This window comes from Culex pipiens, chromosome 1 (genome assembly GCF_016801865.2).
Source record: "Culex pipiens pallens isolate TS chromosome 1, TS_CPP_V2, whole genome shotgun sequence".
Classification (NCBI taxonomy): domain Eukaryota; kingdom Metazoa; phylum Arthropoda; class Insecta; order Diptera; family Culicidae; genus Culex; species Culex pipiens.
Window position 1 is genome coordinate 134,642,065 of NC_068937.1, and position 18,276 is coordinate 134,660,340.

Consider the following 18,276-nt stretch of genomic DNA (forward strand, 5'->3'; position numbering starts at 1 on the left):
TTGTGAAGGCAGACAAAAATCAAGATACGAGCGCAACCTGTCAAAGCCTGTTGCGCCACAGACTGATGTACACGACAAACCACTCAATTTTGTACGGCGCAACAGATTTTTTCGCGCAACAGAAGAGATGCGCACTTCGGTTTGGTGGTGCGCAGATAATACTCAAATTTACTCAAAAATTGATAAATCTTTGTTTTTTTTATATTTTTTTAGATTTTTTTGTAATTTCTAAATGTAAACTTATTAATTATTGAATTGGGTCCTTAAATTAAGCGTAAATTTGGGATATTATTGTTCACAACGATAAAGATTATTTTTCTGAGTACAATGGCCCTTTGAACGACCGCAAAGGATTTAAAATGGATTTTTAATTTAATTTCTAAAAATTAACTACACGGTCCTTCTTGACAATAAAGGTCCTACTTGACAGCTCGTTCCAAGGGGAACATAGTAGATCCATCGAAAAAATGTTGTCTTGTCAATATTTTTTTTTTTGCGTTAAAATGAAAAAAAAGTTATCAGAAATGGTTTTTAATCGCGTTTTTTACCGTTGTACATAAAAATTGACATAGGGCTTTAGTACCCAATTTAAGATTTAAAAAACATATTTTTTTTAGATAGATTAATTTTAAATTTATTATTTTTTATTCTTTCGAAATTTGTAATTAGAAATTTCCATTTTTTTTATTAACAATTTTTCAAGCATTTTTGTTTATTTAATTAAAGATTTTTGAATGAAATTTTGTTTTTAAGTTATCCCAAATAAGGTGCTATCCATAGACCACCAAGATACTTTAGGGTGTGTGTCAATTGTCAATGCACCCACTCCACAAAAATATTTATCGAGAAATTAAAAGTGCAACATGGAGTTAAACTTTCTGTCAAGCTGCTGTGAAGTTTTCCATGACACTTGCGAAAGTTTCACTCCATGTTACCGGCTCACGTCCTTGCTCACGTCTCTCTTTTTAATTTCTCGATAGATCCTGGTTTATAGGTGGCCCCTTAATCGAGGCTTCAGATAATTAGGTCTAGACTGCATTAATATACGATCGTATAGCCCGAGGCTGTATATCATATCTAAACCAAAAATTTTTTTTGCTTCCCACAAATTTATTGCTTCTCTGAAATTTCTAGCTTTTCCCAAATTTTATGCATCCCTGTATTTTTATCGTTCGAATAAAAAAATTGAAAAAAAAAACATGCGCAAAAATGAGATTACGAATGTCGATCGCAATTTGTCGAGATTTCCCAAGCTCATCCTCGATTATTCAAAGCCTTATGAACATTTTTTTGTCGTTTTTTTACATGCAAATTTTAGGTCTTGCACCCAATGTTAGTCAAATTTGAATGGTTGATTGCCTATTAAATTACCAAAAGCGTTTGTTTAATATTTTATCACTGCCATTTTGGCCACCAGTTGGTTTGACTCCAACTGTTGTCAAACAAACGGGGTCAATATAAATATTAATCCAAGTCTACTTTACCGACGCGCAGACTTCTCACAAACCTCCAAACAGATTTTCTCCCAAGCTCTGCTGGCAACCATGCCACCAATCAAATTATTTCAGTCTTTCACGAAAACTCATCTCCACAACACACGAACAGAAAAATTTGCGTTCCAAAAGAAAGGAAAGAAAAAAAAAACGAGCAACAAATCTCCGATATCCGCGAGTTCAAAGACCTCTCCGCGCGTTCAGACCCGCGATCGGTTCGCAACCGCCGCAGTGCCCATTTCCGCCGTAAGTGTCGGATTAGTCAGCAGCGGCGGACGAAGTCAGCCAGTAAAATCCGCCTCCCATTTTCTGACGGGGTTCCTGCTTTCCATTCCTGGAACAACATTTGAAAAGGGCGCTTGGAATGGCGAAATTGGTTTGGCTTGTTTGTGTTTTTTTTCTGCGTGATTAGAAGTTATTTGTGGAGTTTCGGGTGAAAAGTGACTCAAACATTGCAACGAGCGGAACGCCCTCTTCCCGTGGTACCTTTTCATTTGTTGTTCCAGATACTTCTTCGTTGTGTTGTGATGGTGGAGTTGGTTCCAAATCAGTGGAAGACGGCCAGGGGGAGGTGCCCTATTGTTGAGGAATGCTGTTTCTCTGATAACAGCGTAGATCTCTTTATTCTAGTACCGCCTCACGGGGAAGATCATTGAGTGCTGTTGTCAACAATTGGGTAACTTCCCCTTTTTGGCGCTGATTGTTAGCAACTTCTCCTCCCCTTCAAACCCGGCCAGGGCCTGCTGTGATTCTGTTTTCACTGTCGCTGACGTTTGGACTCTGGAAGGCAAACGAGTGACAAGTGAGTGCGATAAAGAGTGAAATAATTTTGTGTCTTACGCAGGCAAATTCCGGTGTCCGACTTCCGGCCTGATATCGTCGGAGGGATCCAAACCAAATTCTGCAAACTAGACAAATTCCACGGAGAAGAAGGAGGACGACACCATGATGGCCGAATCGGACAACACGGCCGAGGCCACCCGGCGCCTGAACGTGAAGAAGCAAACGCTGGACGACGCGTACGCCATTCCGGCCAACTTTCTCGAAATTGACGTGGTAAACCCGCTGACGACACTGACGGCGGCCAAAAAGCGATACACCGACTACGAGGTCCGCATGCGGGTGAGTTTTGGGAGGAGAGGGAGGGGAATCAATCAACCGGGAGATTACTGCACCCAAGCTGTGAGAAATGTTTTGGTTTTCAGAACTGTGATAAGAGAGGGGACGTGAAGCTGAAGCGCGAGCTTCTTCTATCTTTTGTTAGTCATGATTGTGGCTTTGCTGTTCTTGTTGGTGTAATAACAATCTAAGCATTTCCCAATTACCGACGTAAATTTTCAAGTAACCTACATCATGAAGCGGTTCTCGTATTACTTCACAGACAAGAAGATCCCCATAAATTCGGCAGCAAACTGCTCATCAGGGAAAATTATGGAGTCACGAAGCCCTGGAATAATTGCTGGTTGTTACAGTTCAAGAACAATCGTTACAAATTTGGGTGGAAAATCATCGAAAGCGGATTCCAAGCAGGTGGCTGAAAATCATCCTATAACTTCCGTTCTTAACAAGAGAAGTTAAGATTCTCCAAGGCGGCTTTCTTTTACACTGCAAGAACGATCGTTACAAATTTGGGTGGAAAATCGAAAGTTTATTTTAAGCAAGTGGCTTGATTTTTCAAATATTGTTACAGGGTGCCCACTCAAGTCGGGAAATCGGGAAAGTCGGGAAAAAGTCTGAAATTCGCCAAAATCCGCAAAAAGTCGGGAATTTGTGATTTTTTGTCAAATAGTCGGGAAAAGTCGGGAATTCCAAGCATACTTGTTTGAAAAATATTTTCTTCTTACTATTTTACTCTTGAATAATTTTGTCATATTTTGTACAATTTTCAAATTAAATTCACTAAATTTTTCTTCAGTAACTTACTTTAAATTTAAGGTTCTTTTCACAATTTCAATCTATGTCAGAATGAAAAAGGCCATTTCAGACATTGAAAAATATGATAAATATTGATTGCTTTTGACAAAAAGTTTCATAATATAGGTTTTTAAATCAACAGATTTTTACTAATTTTTATTTATCAAACAAGATCTATTTATAAAACAAATTTAACTAAAAACAGCAACAAAGTTAGTGAAAAACTAATAGAAAAATAGAACCTGATTTTAACGATTATGGCCAGCGTAAAGTTATGATTCTGTTTTAATATTGAGTGTGGCAATGTTTTTTTTGGTGGAAAATTTTCATTAAGTCATTTCGATTTTTTTCCAAAGGCTTATCTTGAACTTTTTTTGCGAGTATGGGCGAGTATGGGTAAATTACTATAGATTAAGCTATATTTTTTCAGTTTTCGGAAAACTTAAATATCGTATAAAATCCAATCGTTGTTCGTTCTGAATGAAAAAATTGAATAACTTTTTTCCGTTTTGTAAACATGAAAAAATATTGAAAAAGCAAAAAAAAAATAAATAAAAGAAATTTTGATTTAAGTTATTGCAAATATGTTTAAGGTTCCACACAAGCCGGAAATTTCGCCTAACTTTTTTTTTGCGAAAATCGCTGTAACTCTTTATTAGTTTTGTCAAACTCTTATATTTTTACGTCTACGGGTAGAGAATTGTCTGACGAACAAATCAACACCAAAACGGAGAAAATCTGTCCAGTACTTTCTTCACGACGCTGGAATCAATAAGGTTCAATCGGTGAAAAAAATAAAATAGTATGGGATTCAAAATCTTCAACTCTTTGAAGCTCCATTGCGCTGAAACGGCATTATAGATCTAGCTCATATTTATATCTCCGGGAAGAAGACATTTCAAGGAATAAAATGGTTCCTCCAGACTGCCGGAATCCCATTCCTAAGTGGCCACCACCTTGAAATAAAAAGATTCCGTGTTCCGGGCACAAGCCGCCATGTCGGCATCCTTGCCAAGTTAGCATTTTGTATCATGCACTGTGGAAAAAAATAATGCAATATCGCATTGGCTTCCCACGTTGTGCTTTATTTCAACAAAAATCATACTGTTATGGTATTGCAGTCTTGGGGGCAATAAAATAAATCATTAGACGAAAATTGTTTGTTGCTATGTTCTAAATTTTGGCAATATTTCTTGAAAAGTTTTTATATTTTTGCATTCCAATTTTGCTTTACCGCTTTTTAGTGTGCACTTTTAGGTTGCGCTGCGATTTGTTTTGTTGCAGGTGCTGTTTTGCAACATTTTGATGTTGCTCTTTGTCGTGCTTTGCAAAATCTTCAAAGTTGTTTTGCAAAATCGGATTGGTTACGTGAAAAGTGACGGAATCGGATGTTCGCCGACGGTTCCGGAGAAGTTTTTGAGACCTGGCCAGCAGCCAAGGAATAGTTGCGGTGTCCTCCACAGGCGGTAGTGGAATGACCGCTCGAACTGTAAGTTGCTTCCGGCACCAGCACGTTGGCCGCTGAGGCCGTCGGAGTTCCGGAGAAGAGTTGGCCGATGGCCGAAGATGTGTTATAGTGCTTGTGGTAAAGGGGAGTGAGTGACGGGAGTGAAAACGCACTGAAGTGTCCGTTTCCGTTTAGCTGGTGCCGGCTCGACGTCGGAGTTACGGAGAAGAGTTTTAGTGCCTTTATCACCGACTGGAGTGGAAAAATTCCGTGTCCGTTGATTCCGGCACAAGCTCGAAATTGACAGCAGCAGAAGGTCGTCGGAATTCCGGAGGATAGTTGGCCAATGGCCGAAGATGTAGTGTTCATACCACACACGGGAAAATGAACGCACTGAAGTGTCCGTTGATCCGTTGAGCTGGTGGACGCTTGAATTGTAAGATTGTAAAATTGTAAAATTGTAAAATTGTAAAATTGTAAAATTGTAAAATTGTAAAATTGTAAAATTGTAAAATTGTAAAATTGTAAAATTGTAAAATTGTAAAATTGTAAGAAAATAAGAAAATAAGAAAATAAGAAAATAAGAAAATAAGAAAATAGGAAAATAAGAAAATAAGAAAATAAGAATATATTTAAGAAAATAAGAAAATAAGAAAATAAGAAAATCAGAAAATAAGAAAATAAGAAAATAAGAAAATAAGAAAATAAGAAAATAAGAAAATAAGAAAATAAGAAAATAAGAAAATAAGAAAATAAGAAAATAAGAAAATAAGAAAATAAGAAAATAAGAAAATAAGAAAATAAGTAAATAAGAAAATAAGAAAATAAGAAAATAAGAAAATAAGAAAATATGAAAACAAGAAAACAAGAAAACAAGAAAATAAGAAAATAAGAAAAAAAGAAAAAAAGAAAATAAGAAAATAAGAAAAAAAGAAAAAAAGAAAACAAGAAAATAAGAAAATAAGAAAATAAGAAAATAAGAAAATAAGAAAATAAGAAAATAAGAAAATAAGAAAATAAGAAAATAAGAAAATAAGAAAATAAGAAAATAAGAAAATAAGAAAATAAGAAAATAAGAAAATAAGAAAATAAGAAAATAAGCAAATAAGAAAATAAGAAAATAAGAAAATAAGAAAATATGAAAATTAGAAAATTAGAAAATTAGAAAATTAGAACATTAGAAAATAAGAAAATAAGAAAATAAGAAAATAAGAAAATAAGAAAATAAGAAAATAAGAAAATAAGAAAATAAGAAAATAAGAAAATAAGAAAATAAGAAAATAAGAAAATAAGAAAATAAGAAAATAAGAACATAAGAAAATAAGAAAATAAGAAAATAAGAAAACAAAAAAATAAGAAAATAAGAAAATAAGAAAATAAGCAAATAAGAAAATAAGAAAATAAGAAAATAAGAAAATAAGAAAATAAGAAAACAAGAAAATAAGAAAATAAGAAAAAAAATAAAAAAAGAAAACAAGAAAACAAGAAAATAAGAAAATAAGAAAATAAGAAAATAAGAAAATAAGAAAATAAGAAAATAAGATAATAAGAAAATAAGAAAATAAGAAAATAAGAAAATAAGAAAATAAGAAAATAAGAAAATAAGCAAAAAATAAGAAAATAAGAAAATAAGAAAATATTACAAAATTACAAAATTACAAAATTACAAAACCACAAAATTACAAAATTACATAATTACAAAATTACAAAATTACAAAATTACAAAATTACAAAATGACAAAATTACAAAATTACAAAATTACAAAATTACAAAATTACAAAATTACAAAATTACAAAATTACAAAATTACAAAATTACAAAATTACAAAATTACAAAATTACAAAATTACAAAATTACAAAATTACAAAATTACAAAATTACAAAATTACAAAATTACAAAATTACAAAATTACAAAATTACAAAATTACAAAATTACAAAATTACAAAATTACAAAATTACAAAATTACAAAATTACAAAATTACAAAATTACAAAATTACAAAATTACAAAATTACAAAATTACAAAATTACAAAATTACAAAATTACAAAATTACAAAATTACAAAATTACAAAATTACAAAATTACAAAATTACAAAATTACAAAATTACAAAATTACAAAATTACAAAATTGCAAAATTGCAAAATTACAAAATCCCAACATATCTACAAAGAAGTCTACCATACCCACTGAAGCTATTCGCATATGATTTTGGGTCGAAATCTATCGACAGCTTTTTTGTTACGGCGGTAGACCCACAGGCCTCAACTCCAAAGAGTGATCCTGGGTCGAAATCTATCGACCTCTTTCTTGTTACGGCGGTAGACCCACAGACCTCAACTTCAGGGAGTTCTGGATTACCTAGGATACCCCAACATATATACAAAGAAGTCTACCATACCCACTGAAGCTATTCGCATATGATCCAGATTCAAAATCTATCGACCTCTTTTTTGTTACGGCGGTAGACCCACAGGCCTCAACTTTAGGGAGTTCTTGATGATCTAGGATATCCCAACATATCAACAAAGTAGTCAACCATACCCACTGAAGCTATTCGCATTTGTTCCGGAATCGAAAACTATCAACCTCTTGCTTGTTACGGCGGAAGACCCACAGGCCTCAACTCTAGGGAGTTCTTGATGACCTAGGATATCCCAACATATCTACAAAGAAGTTTACCATACCCACTGAAGCTATTCGCGTATGATCCTGGGTCGAAATCTATCGACCTCTTTCTTGTTACGGCGGTAGACCCACAGACCTCAACTTCAGGGAGTTCTGGATTACCTAGGATACCCCAACATATATACAAAGAAGTCTACCATACCCACTGAAGCTATTCGCATATGATCCAGATTCAAAATCTATCGACCTCTTTTTTGTTACGGCGGTAGACCCACAGGCCTCAACTTCAGGGAGTTCTTGATGATCTAGGATATCCCAACATATCAACAAAGTAGTCAACCATACCCACTGAAGCTATTCGCATTTGTTCCGGAATCGAAAACTATCGACCTCTTGCTTGTTACGGCGGAAACCCACAGGCCTCAACTCTAGGGAGTTCTGGATGACCTAGGATATCTCAACAAATCTACAACAACCAGTTCGAGCACAGAAACGGAATTCGTATACGATTCTAGTTAGATTCTGTTTCAGAAATCGAAATGTATTGACTGGGTACCTTGCAACATCAATTTATGTTGCGCGACATTTTTTGGAAGTGTTGGCAAAAATTCAGAAAATTTACCAGATTTCGGCTTTAGTGGTACCTTAAAGAATTTGTCCTTTTGAACATTTCGCATAAAGTAAGTTGTAAAACATGGAATCTTATCAAACTGAATTTTTCATTGAAAAAAAAAAATAAAACAGTTAAATACTGATAACTGGATACATCAGCATTGATTAAAAAAATCAATTTCAAAATTTACAAAATTTTGAAGGGAACTTAATTTTAAGCGCTTTTTGAATTTAAATAAAATTAAGAATATTTAACTTTTTGCCATTTCCAGTTGAAATGAAGTATCAAAAACTATACGTTTGCCAGTTAAAAATTTAAATTATAAGTATTTTTATGTTTTCGGTTATTTTTCAAAGACTATTATTTGTTTATGTTTCTACTCTGAATTAAAATAATGAGTGCTTCAATTTTTAAAGTATTTTTTAGGAGTTTGTTGTTGAGTTTCTTTTTATACGAAAATTGTAAATAGTTTGATTTTTTAAAATTTGTTTTGCTTTTTTTCGATGGTTGATATTAACTTTTTTTATAAAGAGTTTTTTTGAACCATTATTTAGATAAGAAATGCCTATTTTAGAGTTTATGGAAAAGTCGGGAATTTGAAAATGGGATTTGAGTGGTCAGGGTGATTGTACCAGGTTGTGAATCCAGAATCGGCCTAATTCGTATGCCTTTGTTGCGATAAGCTGATGGTGCTTGTTGTTGAATTCTGTGATTGGGAAACGCTAGTTTTACATAATTTATGTATGGATCGCAGGTGCTTGACATTCACCTCGGTGTTAGGGAAATGCAAATGCGAGGAACATAAGTCATACTTTACGACGGCATTCCACTAATCCAGTTCCCCCCCTCCTTTTTCTTCCAGACAAACCTGCCCGTGTTCAAAGTGAAGGAATCGAGCGTCCGAAGACGGTACAGCGACTTTGAGTGGCTACGAAACGAACTCGAGCGCGATAGCAAGGTACGTGCAAAATAATTGATTTTGTTATGCACTTTTCGTTTCGCTATTGTAGAGGAGTTATGCAAAACCGGTTCCGACCGACGACAATGTGTTACGCGGGCGCTGCCCAAAGCTGATTAGCACTCAATCGATACCCGTATGACGCATCGTTCTTGCCCTTCCAGATCGTGGTGCCGCCGCTGCCGGGCAAGGCGTGGAAGCGCCAGATGCCGTTCCGGGGCGACGACGGCCTCTTCGACGAGAACTTTATCGAGGAGCGCAGGAAAGGGCTGGAGCAGTTTGTGAACAAAATCGCCGGCCATCCGCTGGCCCAGAACGAGCGCTGTTTGCACATGTTTCTGCAGGAGCCGTCCATCGACAAGAACTACGTCCCCGGCAAGATCCGGAACACGTAAAGGCGACGCGGGCACGACCGGAAGAGATGACGACGACGGAGAATTGTTTCTTTCTTCTTTTTTTCCTCCCTATTAGACATGAACACACACACTCACCAACATTTGCGTGCAAATGGTGGTTGAAAAAGGCGCGAGCGCCGTTTAGAGATCTAAAATTGCGATTTGAGCGAAGAAAATCGTGAAAGTGTACTATTTTCGCTTCTGTTTAATTCTATTTTTTTGCCTAATTGTGTAGAACGAACGCGCTGAGGTGAACAAAACTGATCATCGAAAGAAACATAAAAAAAAGTTATGTTAAGTTGAGCTAAAAAGTACCCATTTATGACATGTGTATTGGAAAGGAGTATGCTGTAGGTAAAACACTAAACAAAATATAAGCAATTTCAACTCACAGTGTAGAGGCGTTACGTTTCTGAAATCTATTTGCGGCGACGACGTCCCTTCGAGACCTACTTTACCGACAATCGAGGATTTGGTTTGAAGTGCCGAAATCTGCAGATCTTTTTCAGTTCAGTTGATGAAAGTGATTTTAGTTAAAAATTTCAATGCACGTTCAAGGCAAAACAACCAAATTTCATTAAAATTATTTTGTTAAGCATAAAAACTGAACGACTTTCGAGTCGTTTTGGGAGCAAAAGTGGGTGTGTGTGTTTCCTGCGAACGGTCCTTCCCCTTTTCCCACGCCCACACACCCCCTTCCCCTCCCCCATGGATGTGTGTTAATTATTTGTCGATGGAAGATTGCAAATCAGTAAAACAAAAATAGTGAAAGCAAAATCAGTCTTGAATTATTCGCTGTAGCTGTATTTAAGCAACAACAACAACACATGCATACACATTTGAATGAATGAAAGGTGAACATTATTGATTAAAATTGAGTCTACATTAAAGTTTGAGGCATTTTTTGATGAAAGTACAAGATATCACATCCTTTTTTCAATTCTAAAAAAAACACGCAACTAACTCCCGCTCACTTTCAGATCAACCCATGAACCCGCCCTTCACCCTGGTCGACAGTCGCCGGTCCCGCTTCCGGCACAACGGCTTCCACTACCACAAAAGTGGTCCCGTTCGGCGCGGAATCACCTGGTATCGGTGCGCCCTGATGCGCCGGCTCAAGTGCAAGGCATCGCTGTCGGTGGGCCTGGCCGGTGACGTTCACCTGGGCAAGCACGGCCACAACCATGCGGCCACCAAACCAGCGACGACGACGACGACGACGGCCATGTTTACCGGCAAGAAGTTGGTGTTTCAGGGGCGCGATTTGTACCGGCACGGGTCGTCCGAGCAGCGGCTGTACTGGCGGTGCGCGAGTGCGAAGACGAGCGGGTGTAACTTCCGGCTGCACACGGATTACTACGGCCGGATGGTGCAGGTCAAGAATGATCATACTTGTGGAAGTTCGGACGTTTGAGTGGTTAACAGCGTTGCGATTTGAGAGATATAATTTATTTCAACCATTTCGATGTACTTCGCACAAAAAGTGTGCCAGTTTTTGAACTTAACGTGTATAGTTTGTAGTTTTTTATGCTTAATCGTAATAAATAAAGGAAAGTAGAAAAAGAACAAGCAAGCAGGCACGACACAATTTGTGGTAAACTTAACGCCGATCTCGGCCCTTTTTCGCCCGCGGCTGTACTTCGTCGTCGTCTAGAAGGGAAGAGAAAGAACACACAGTTTCGAATTGGAGCTTTCACTTTCTTTATTGAAGAAGTTGAACCAAGCGCTAAACTAAGCTAGGATAATTCTAGAACATTTGTGCACACAATTAATGACAGAAGTTAAAAGCATTTTATGGGCAGGGACAGTTTAAAAACATGGCACATCACAAACACGTGGAGCACGCGCGAGCGAGGGTTGTGTCCGTTAATTTTGCACTTGGATTCGTTTCGCTTTGCTGCGCTTGGCGGGCATAGTTTCAAGGTCTGGTTCGTGTGTGGGCGGAGGGCGATGGTGTGTGCGCGCGAAGAGAGATAACATAAAAAAGAACAGAAGAAAAATCAAGATTATTATTGCGAAAAATGAAACGTGAAAATCTGGCGTAAATTTTGCAAAATTGATTCGCCGTCGGTTAGCAAATGGTTGGATGGAAGTTTGTTAAATTAATTTTGAATAACGAAATTAATCAGGGTAGCCTTGAAACGAAACGATTCCAGGTGAAAATGAAGACTTGATTAGCAGGGTTCGCCGTTACTATTTCAAACAATACGCAAACAAAGACAAACTACAAAGTAACTTAAAAAATGTGCTTTATTTAAAAAAAATACCATTTACCATAAACAAAACCACAAAAAAAAGCCAAACAACGTTCATCTACAACCGGATTTTCATGCTTGAAGGATTTGGTGGAGTGGGTTAAGGAAGCTCTACTTGGTGCGCAAATGCCGGGAACCGGTCCTACCTGAGTTTTCGCTCTCGACGACCTTGGTAATCTTTTTGTTCTGGCGAGCCCGCGCCGCCGCCCGGGAGCTGGCCGCCGGCGGCAGGTTCTCCTCGCTGCTGTCGCTGTCCTCGTCCGAGGAGCTCTGAACGCGTGCAGCCGCACGTCCTCGGCGACCCGCCTTCGCCGCAGATTGCGGCGCCTTCCGCGACTTGCCGCCCGTCGCTCCCGCTTTACCTCGGTTCGTCTTGCCACGAGCGGCAGCCGCCGGTGGTGACGCGGGTCGACCTTCGGTGTCACTCGTTGCACCGGCGTTGGCGCCGGCGGCGCCTTCCTCGCGGATCGCCAAACACTCTTCTATGCGCGCTTCGAACTCGCTGACGGCGGCCTGGATCAAAAACAAAAAAGACAGTTAATAAAAAAAAAGATCTTGGCAGCGGTGGGATTCGAACCCACGCCACCGAAGTGACTGGTGCCTTAAACCAGCGCCTTAGACCGCTCGGCCACGCTACCTTGGTGAAGGGAGAGAGTTTTCAAGGCTAGAGGATTTGTGGATTTCCAGGGTTGAAGTCCATAGTTCAAGTTTCACTAATCGGATTGACTCTTTCATAGAACATGAAGATTTTCCTCTTCCTTGTAATGGTACGTAAATTTTATAATTTTGGAACAAAAATTGCTTTAGTAAATGATAGACGGCTCATCTTATCAAGTAAAAAGCAAATAAAAAACCTTTGAAAAGTAACAAAACAGTACTTTGTTGATCAAAATTTGAACAGTAACGCTTTTAAAATCTCTTAAGGGGTTACATACATGTGAGAAATCACAAAAAATGAATTTCACAGAAAATTTATTGAATCCACTTACATGGTGTCGATCCAAATCCCAAAATAAAATTCCCTGACTTTTCCCTGACCTCTCCAGACCACCAAATTTTGTTTATTTTCTAAAAAAAATTATGGTTTTATGCATTTTCCTTTTTGAATATTGCAAAGTTAAGATATTGTAAAACTTTAATGACTTTTTTATTTTATTTTTTTAACGATGGATTCTGCAAAAACTTAAAAACATTTTTTTATTTTGTCAATCATTTTTTTCTTATCGAACATCCAAAATGAGCAACCATAAAAATGTCCTATGTTTTTTTTTTTTATTTGGTGATGTCATTTTAAATGTCCCCTTTACCAAAATATCTTGAGTTTTTTAATAGGTCTTATAAGCATATGAAACACAATAGCTTATAGGACCTTTTAAAAAAAAACTCTTGAAATAATTAATAATTAAAATTGTTGCAAATTTCTAATTGCGATTAGTTAATTTCTTAAAGAAAATTTAAAGTTAAAAGTTTTTCAAAACAAAAATCAATTGAAAATTTGAATTAAAGTAAGAAGTCATGTTTAATTTTAAAATTGTTGCCTTTTGCCGAATTTTCAAACGAATTAGGCCGATGCCATTTTTGATTGTGTTTTTATAAAAAAAAACTAAAGGTTTTGGAGACAAAATTTTTAAAAAATATGTAATTTTGCAGAACCTTAAGAAAGATTTAAAAAACTGAAAATCTATGAAAAATATACCATTTAATGTGAATTTTTCAAGTACATGTTTACGGTTTCAAAAAAAGATCTGTAGGTCTTTTTCAACAATGTTTGTATTTAAAGTAAACGGTTTTCTGAATATAAAAAAAAACATCCTCTTAAATAATTTTACAAAAAAATATTTTTGCTATAAAATTAAAAAAAAATCTACCTTGACCAGAGCCTACAGACGATCATTCACACGATCAATACATTTTATAAAAATAAAAACAAAATACAACCTGCTTGAGCTTTTCAAAAAGTCATTATTCATCAAACTTAGATATTTGGGTGTTTTGGAATAGATTCCAAATTTAAGCTCGATCTGACCACGGGAACTCCTCCTTGTATGCCCTTGAAAGTTGTTTGGGGAAAAATATGTAAATTGTAGTTGTACAATCCCTATGAAATCTCGGATGCTGGATGCTGTTTAAACAACTTTTCCGAAGAGACCATATTTTATAAATTCTTGAACTCTCAAATGCCAAATCCGCGCCATCCCAAAAACCCAATCCGCGTCATTTGAAGAAAAATAATTTTGCAAAAAAATTACAAAAGAGTTTCATAATAAATTTAATTTTGTAATCTAAGAACGCAGAATCTTGAAACGCTGAAAATGTATGTATATTTGGATTAGGTAAACTAGAGGGAAAAGACAAAACAAACATTTTAGCAAAAAAAAAAACAAAAATTTAAACATTAAGAAATTAAGATCTAAAAATTAAATCAAATCTTAAAAAATAATAAAATTTCAAAATTGCAATAAATCCTTGATCTTGAGATTTTAAATTTAAGACACAGTTCATACTCGATGATATTACCAAAGCGTCACTTAGAAAAATCGAAGCAAATTTTCCTACATCTTCTTCTCAAAATTTCTCTAACCGAAAAAAATAACTCCAAAAATACTTCAAATTTTATCAGGTTTTCTGTAATCTAAGATGGTAACAAAAATGGCAGCATTCAAGAACCTAGGAATTTAAGAATTTAAGAATTTAAGAATTTAAGAATTTAAGAATTTTAGAATTTAAGAATTTAAGAATTTAAGAATTTAAGAATTTAAGAATTTAAGAATTTAAGAATTTAAGAATTTAAGAATTTAAGAATTTAAGAATTTAAGAATTCAAGAATTTAAGAATTTAAGAATTTAAGAATTTAAGAATTTAAGAATTTAAGAATTTAAGAATTTAAGAATTTAAGAATTTAAGAATTTAAGAATTTAAGAATTTAAGAATTTAAGAATTTAAGAATTTAAGAATTTAAGAATTTAAGAATTTAAGAATTTAAGAATTTAAGAATTTAAGAATTTAAGAATTTAAGAATTTAAGAATTTAAGAATTTAAGAATTTAAGAATTTAAGAATTTAAGAATTTAAGAATTTAAGAATTTAAGAATTTAAGAATTTAAGAATTTAAGAATTTAAGAATTTAAGAATTTATGAATTTAAGAATTTAAGAATTTAAGAATTTAAGAATTTAAGAATTTAAGAATTTAAGAATTTAAGAATTTAAGAATTTAAGAATTTAAGAATTTAAGAATTTAAGAATTTAAGAATTTAAGAATTTAAGAATTTAAGAATTTAAGAATTTAAGAATTTAACGGTGCACATCAACCAGAGCTTTTGCACCAAGATTTTTGTTACAGATATTTTAGTATTTTCGAAACTACGGGAACTATCGATATAATTTTTTATTCATCCCCTAAAGTACTGTCTACTAAGCGATTTACAACAAAATTTTCCTTTTTTCGCAATCAGATCGTTTCAGGATTTGGTCCGTAAATTTATCAATTTTTGAATAAGAAGACAACAACTTCCTTGGTTGCTGTGCACCCTTAAGAATTTAAGAATTTAAGAATTTAAGAATTTAAGAATTTAAGAATTTAAGAATTTAAGAATTTAAGAATTTAAGAATTTAAGAATTTAAGAATTTAAGAATTTAAGAATTTAAGAATTTAAGAATTTAAGAATTTAAGAATTTAAGAATTTAAGAATTTAAGAATTTAAGAATTTAAGAATTTAAGAATTTAAGAATTTAAGAATTTAAGAATTTAAGAATTTAAGAATTTAAGAATTTAAGAATGTAAGAATTTAAGAATTTAAGAATTTAAGAATTTAAGAATTTAAGAATTTAAGAATTTAAGAATTTAAGAATTTAAGAATTTAAGAATTTAAGAATTTAAGAATTTAAGAATTTAAGAATTTAAGAATTTATGAATTTATTTTTCAAAATTTTAGATCTTTTAATTTTTTTTAATATGATTTTTTTTTTGTTTTTTAATACTATTTTTCCTAATTTTATTTCCTGGTTACTGAGTAATTCAATTTTGAATGCTGGAGCTGTAATTTTTTAATGTTTTGTTTTTTTTTTATTTTTCTTCAAGAATGTTTAAATTTAAAAAAAAAAATCTACTGGTTGAATCCCATCTAAAATTCAAAGGCGGAGCCAACTGCTGTTACGTCCAATCAAGCTCATATTTGGGATATAAGTACAGTACACCCACTGGAAGTTTCAAATATGATTAAGATTCACAAGATTAAAATTGAATGTATCCAGTATAAAAGAACACTAAATAAGGGCAAAAACATTACTCAAAACTTGAATGAAATTAAATATTCAGAGTCAGTATATTTAAAAATGAGTTAAGTGTAGTGTATTACTACATTTACTAAGGGAAATTCTCAACAACACATTTAAAAAAAATATGTCTTCATAATCTTCATCTTATCAATATTTTTCTTTATAAAAATATCTACCGCTTGAAATCCGTTCCAAATTCGGCCCGTCCGTAACAACCCTGTTTTTTCCATATTTTTTTGTTTTATTTCTTTAATTTTTAATTCCATTTCACCATCACTATTTTGCGTACATTTTAGATTACACAAAATTATATTACTTTGGATCATTTTTAAATCATAGTTCAGTTTAATTTTTAGAAAAATAAAAATTTAGATAACAAATACTAAATTTTGGAAATTTTTTTAATCTTGCATTTTTTTAGAATTTTAGAATAAAAATTTAAAAAAATAAAAAAATCAACAATTCCCAAATGCCAGAAATTCAAAATTTTCAAAATTTAGAATCTTTGAGCTTTAGAATTTTATTTTTTTTTAATTTTCAAATGTTCGAATTTTTTAACTTTTGAATTTTTTAATCATTCAATTTTTCTGACAAAATGTATGATTTTCTCTATGGTCCCTATATGCTGAGCAAACGACCAATTTTAGAACAAATCTCTGAGGATGGTGGGGCAACTGCCTCATATTGTCCCACCCTGTGTGCGCTAGTAATTTGTAATTTTCAGTTGAACGCAAATCCAAATTATTTGATTTTTAAACCTAAACATATTGCAAACAAGCAACGCGCGAAGAAATGCCAAATGCAACTTTTCGTTGCTGTTCCTTTTTTTCGTGACCTTTTTCTTAAGCATTTTTTTTATATGGAGATTTGCGTTCCTAAAAAATTAAATATTATCAATGTTGCAAAGTTTGGCCTGGAAGACATTCAAATACATCATCAAGGGCGAATTTTCAAAAAGAAATGAAATTTTGTAGTAATATTTTTAAGATCATCGAAATTCCCTGACCCAGCTTAAAATTCCCTGACTTTCCCTGACTTTTCCAGGTCAAATAAAATTCCCTGACAATTCCAGGTTTTCCCTGACTTTTCCAGAAATCGACACCATGACTTAAAAGATGATTTTCAATCCCTCATGAAAGTTTCATGAAGATATTTCATGATAAAACTGAGCAATAGACGATTTAAGCTCATAAATTTGCCATGACCAAAGCGGACTGAAAAACTTTGGAAGCGATTTTCTCTAAACACCGAGTTGATTTACGGGTGCCACGATATCTCGAGATGGGATGGACCCAATTGGCTGAAATTTGAGGTAAAGACTCTCAAGACATATTCCGTGTGCAGGACCAAGCCCGATTTAGAAATTTTGCATTTAAAAAAAATACAAAAATCAAAAACTGACGATTGTTTAAAAACATAAAAAAATTATCTTTTTTTTAAATTATTTTTTTAAAAATCGGTCTTCGTCATGAACACGGGACTGGTTCAACGAGTCTTCACCAAATTTTGAGCCGATTTGGTCAACGCACTGTTGAGATATCATGGCACCCGTTTTTTGAAACTGCTTACTTCAAATAGCTATATCTCAGCAATGATTCAACCAAATGTCTTGAAATTCATTTTGTTAACAGATGAAAATGTATATTTCAATGCCCTGTAAAAAGATTTCAAAAAAAATAATAGGGGGAGAGGGGGTAATATGCACCCCCTAAGTGAAAACTGTGATTTCTCAACATCAATTCTGTGGAAGAATTTTGTCAGATGTTCTAAAACAACTATTATTCTTCGTCACCCATGTGAAAAAGTCTTAAAAACCTCAAAATTGTTCGAAAATATCAAATTTCTAAAAACATTTTTGATTCATTTCAAACAACCATGCGGGGCAATATGCACCGCAACATTGGGGTAAAATGCACTACAACAACGGGGCAAAATGCACCACAACATGGGGCAAAATGCACCGGGTAAAAGCAGTTTTCACTAGTCACCACTAGATGACACCGCTGTTTTTCAAAAGGAGCATCACAGCGGTGCATTTTGCCCCGACCACGCTTATTACATAAAATTCAATTAAAAATACATTTTTTAATGTTTTTGGACTCATCTATCTATAGAATAATGAAAATTGTGGTAAAAACTATATAAACAAACACTTATAATATCAATAAATGCTTTTTATATTGTCCAAAAATCATATTAGAAGTTCAATAAAAATTAGATCAAAACACAACATTTTAAAGTTTTGCAAATAACTTTGGCTGTTTTTATCTCTTGTAAGAGTAATGAGAAACGC

General features: G+C 34.0%; 2 protein-coding genes and 1 non-coding gene across 4 annotated transcripts; 2 read left to right on the top strand and 1 right to left on the bottom strand.

The window, feature by feature from the left end:
* Positions 1-1,562: 1,562 nt before the first annotated feature.
* LOC120432052 (sorting nexin-12) lies at positions 1,563-9,846 on the top strand. Of its 2 annotated transcripts, none has more exons than XM_039597185.2 (4): positions 1,563-1,739; positions 2,338-2,615; positions 8,963-9,058; positions 9,223-9,846. In XM_039597185.2, the coding sequence occupies exons 2-4, from the start codon at positions 2,439-2,441 to the stop codon at positions 9,451-9,453; spliced, it is 504 nt and encodes a 167-aa protein (XP_039453119.1). In that variant the 5' UTR covers positions 1,563-1,739; positions 2,338-2,438; the 3' UTR covers positions 9,454-9,846. The 2 variants fall into 2 exon arrangements, with proteins under 2 accessions (XP_039453119.1, XP_039453120.1); XM_039597186.2 differs by lacking the exon at positions 1,563-1,739 and adding an exon at positions 2,156-2,280.
* A 584-nt stretch (positions 9,847-10,430) lies between these two features.
* Positions 10,431-11,103, top strand: LOC120432053 (uncharacterized). The gene has a single exon (XM_052710482.1). The coding sequence runs from the start codon at positions 10,442-10,444 to the stop codon at positions 10,865-10,867; it is 426 nt and encodes a 141-aa protein (XP_052566442.1). The 5' UTR covers positions 10,431-10,441; the 3' UTR covers positions 10,868-11,103.
* A 1,161-nt stretch (positions 11,104-12,264) lies between these two features.
* Positions 12,265-12,346, bottom strand: Trnal-aag (transfer RNA leucine (anticodon AAG)). The gene has a single exon. It is a non-coding gene; the product is annotated as a tRNA-Leu (tRNA).
* Between the last annotated feature and the right edge of the window lie 5,930 nt (positions 12,347-18,276).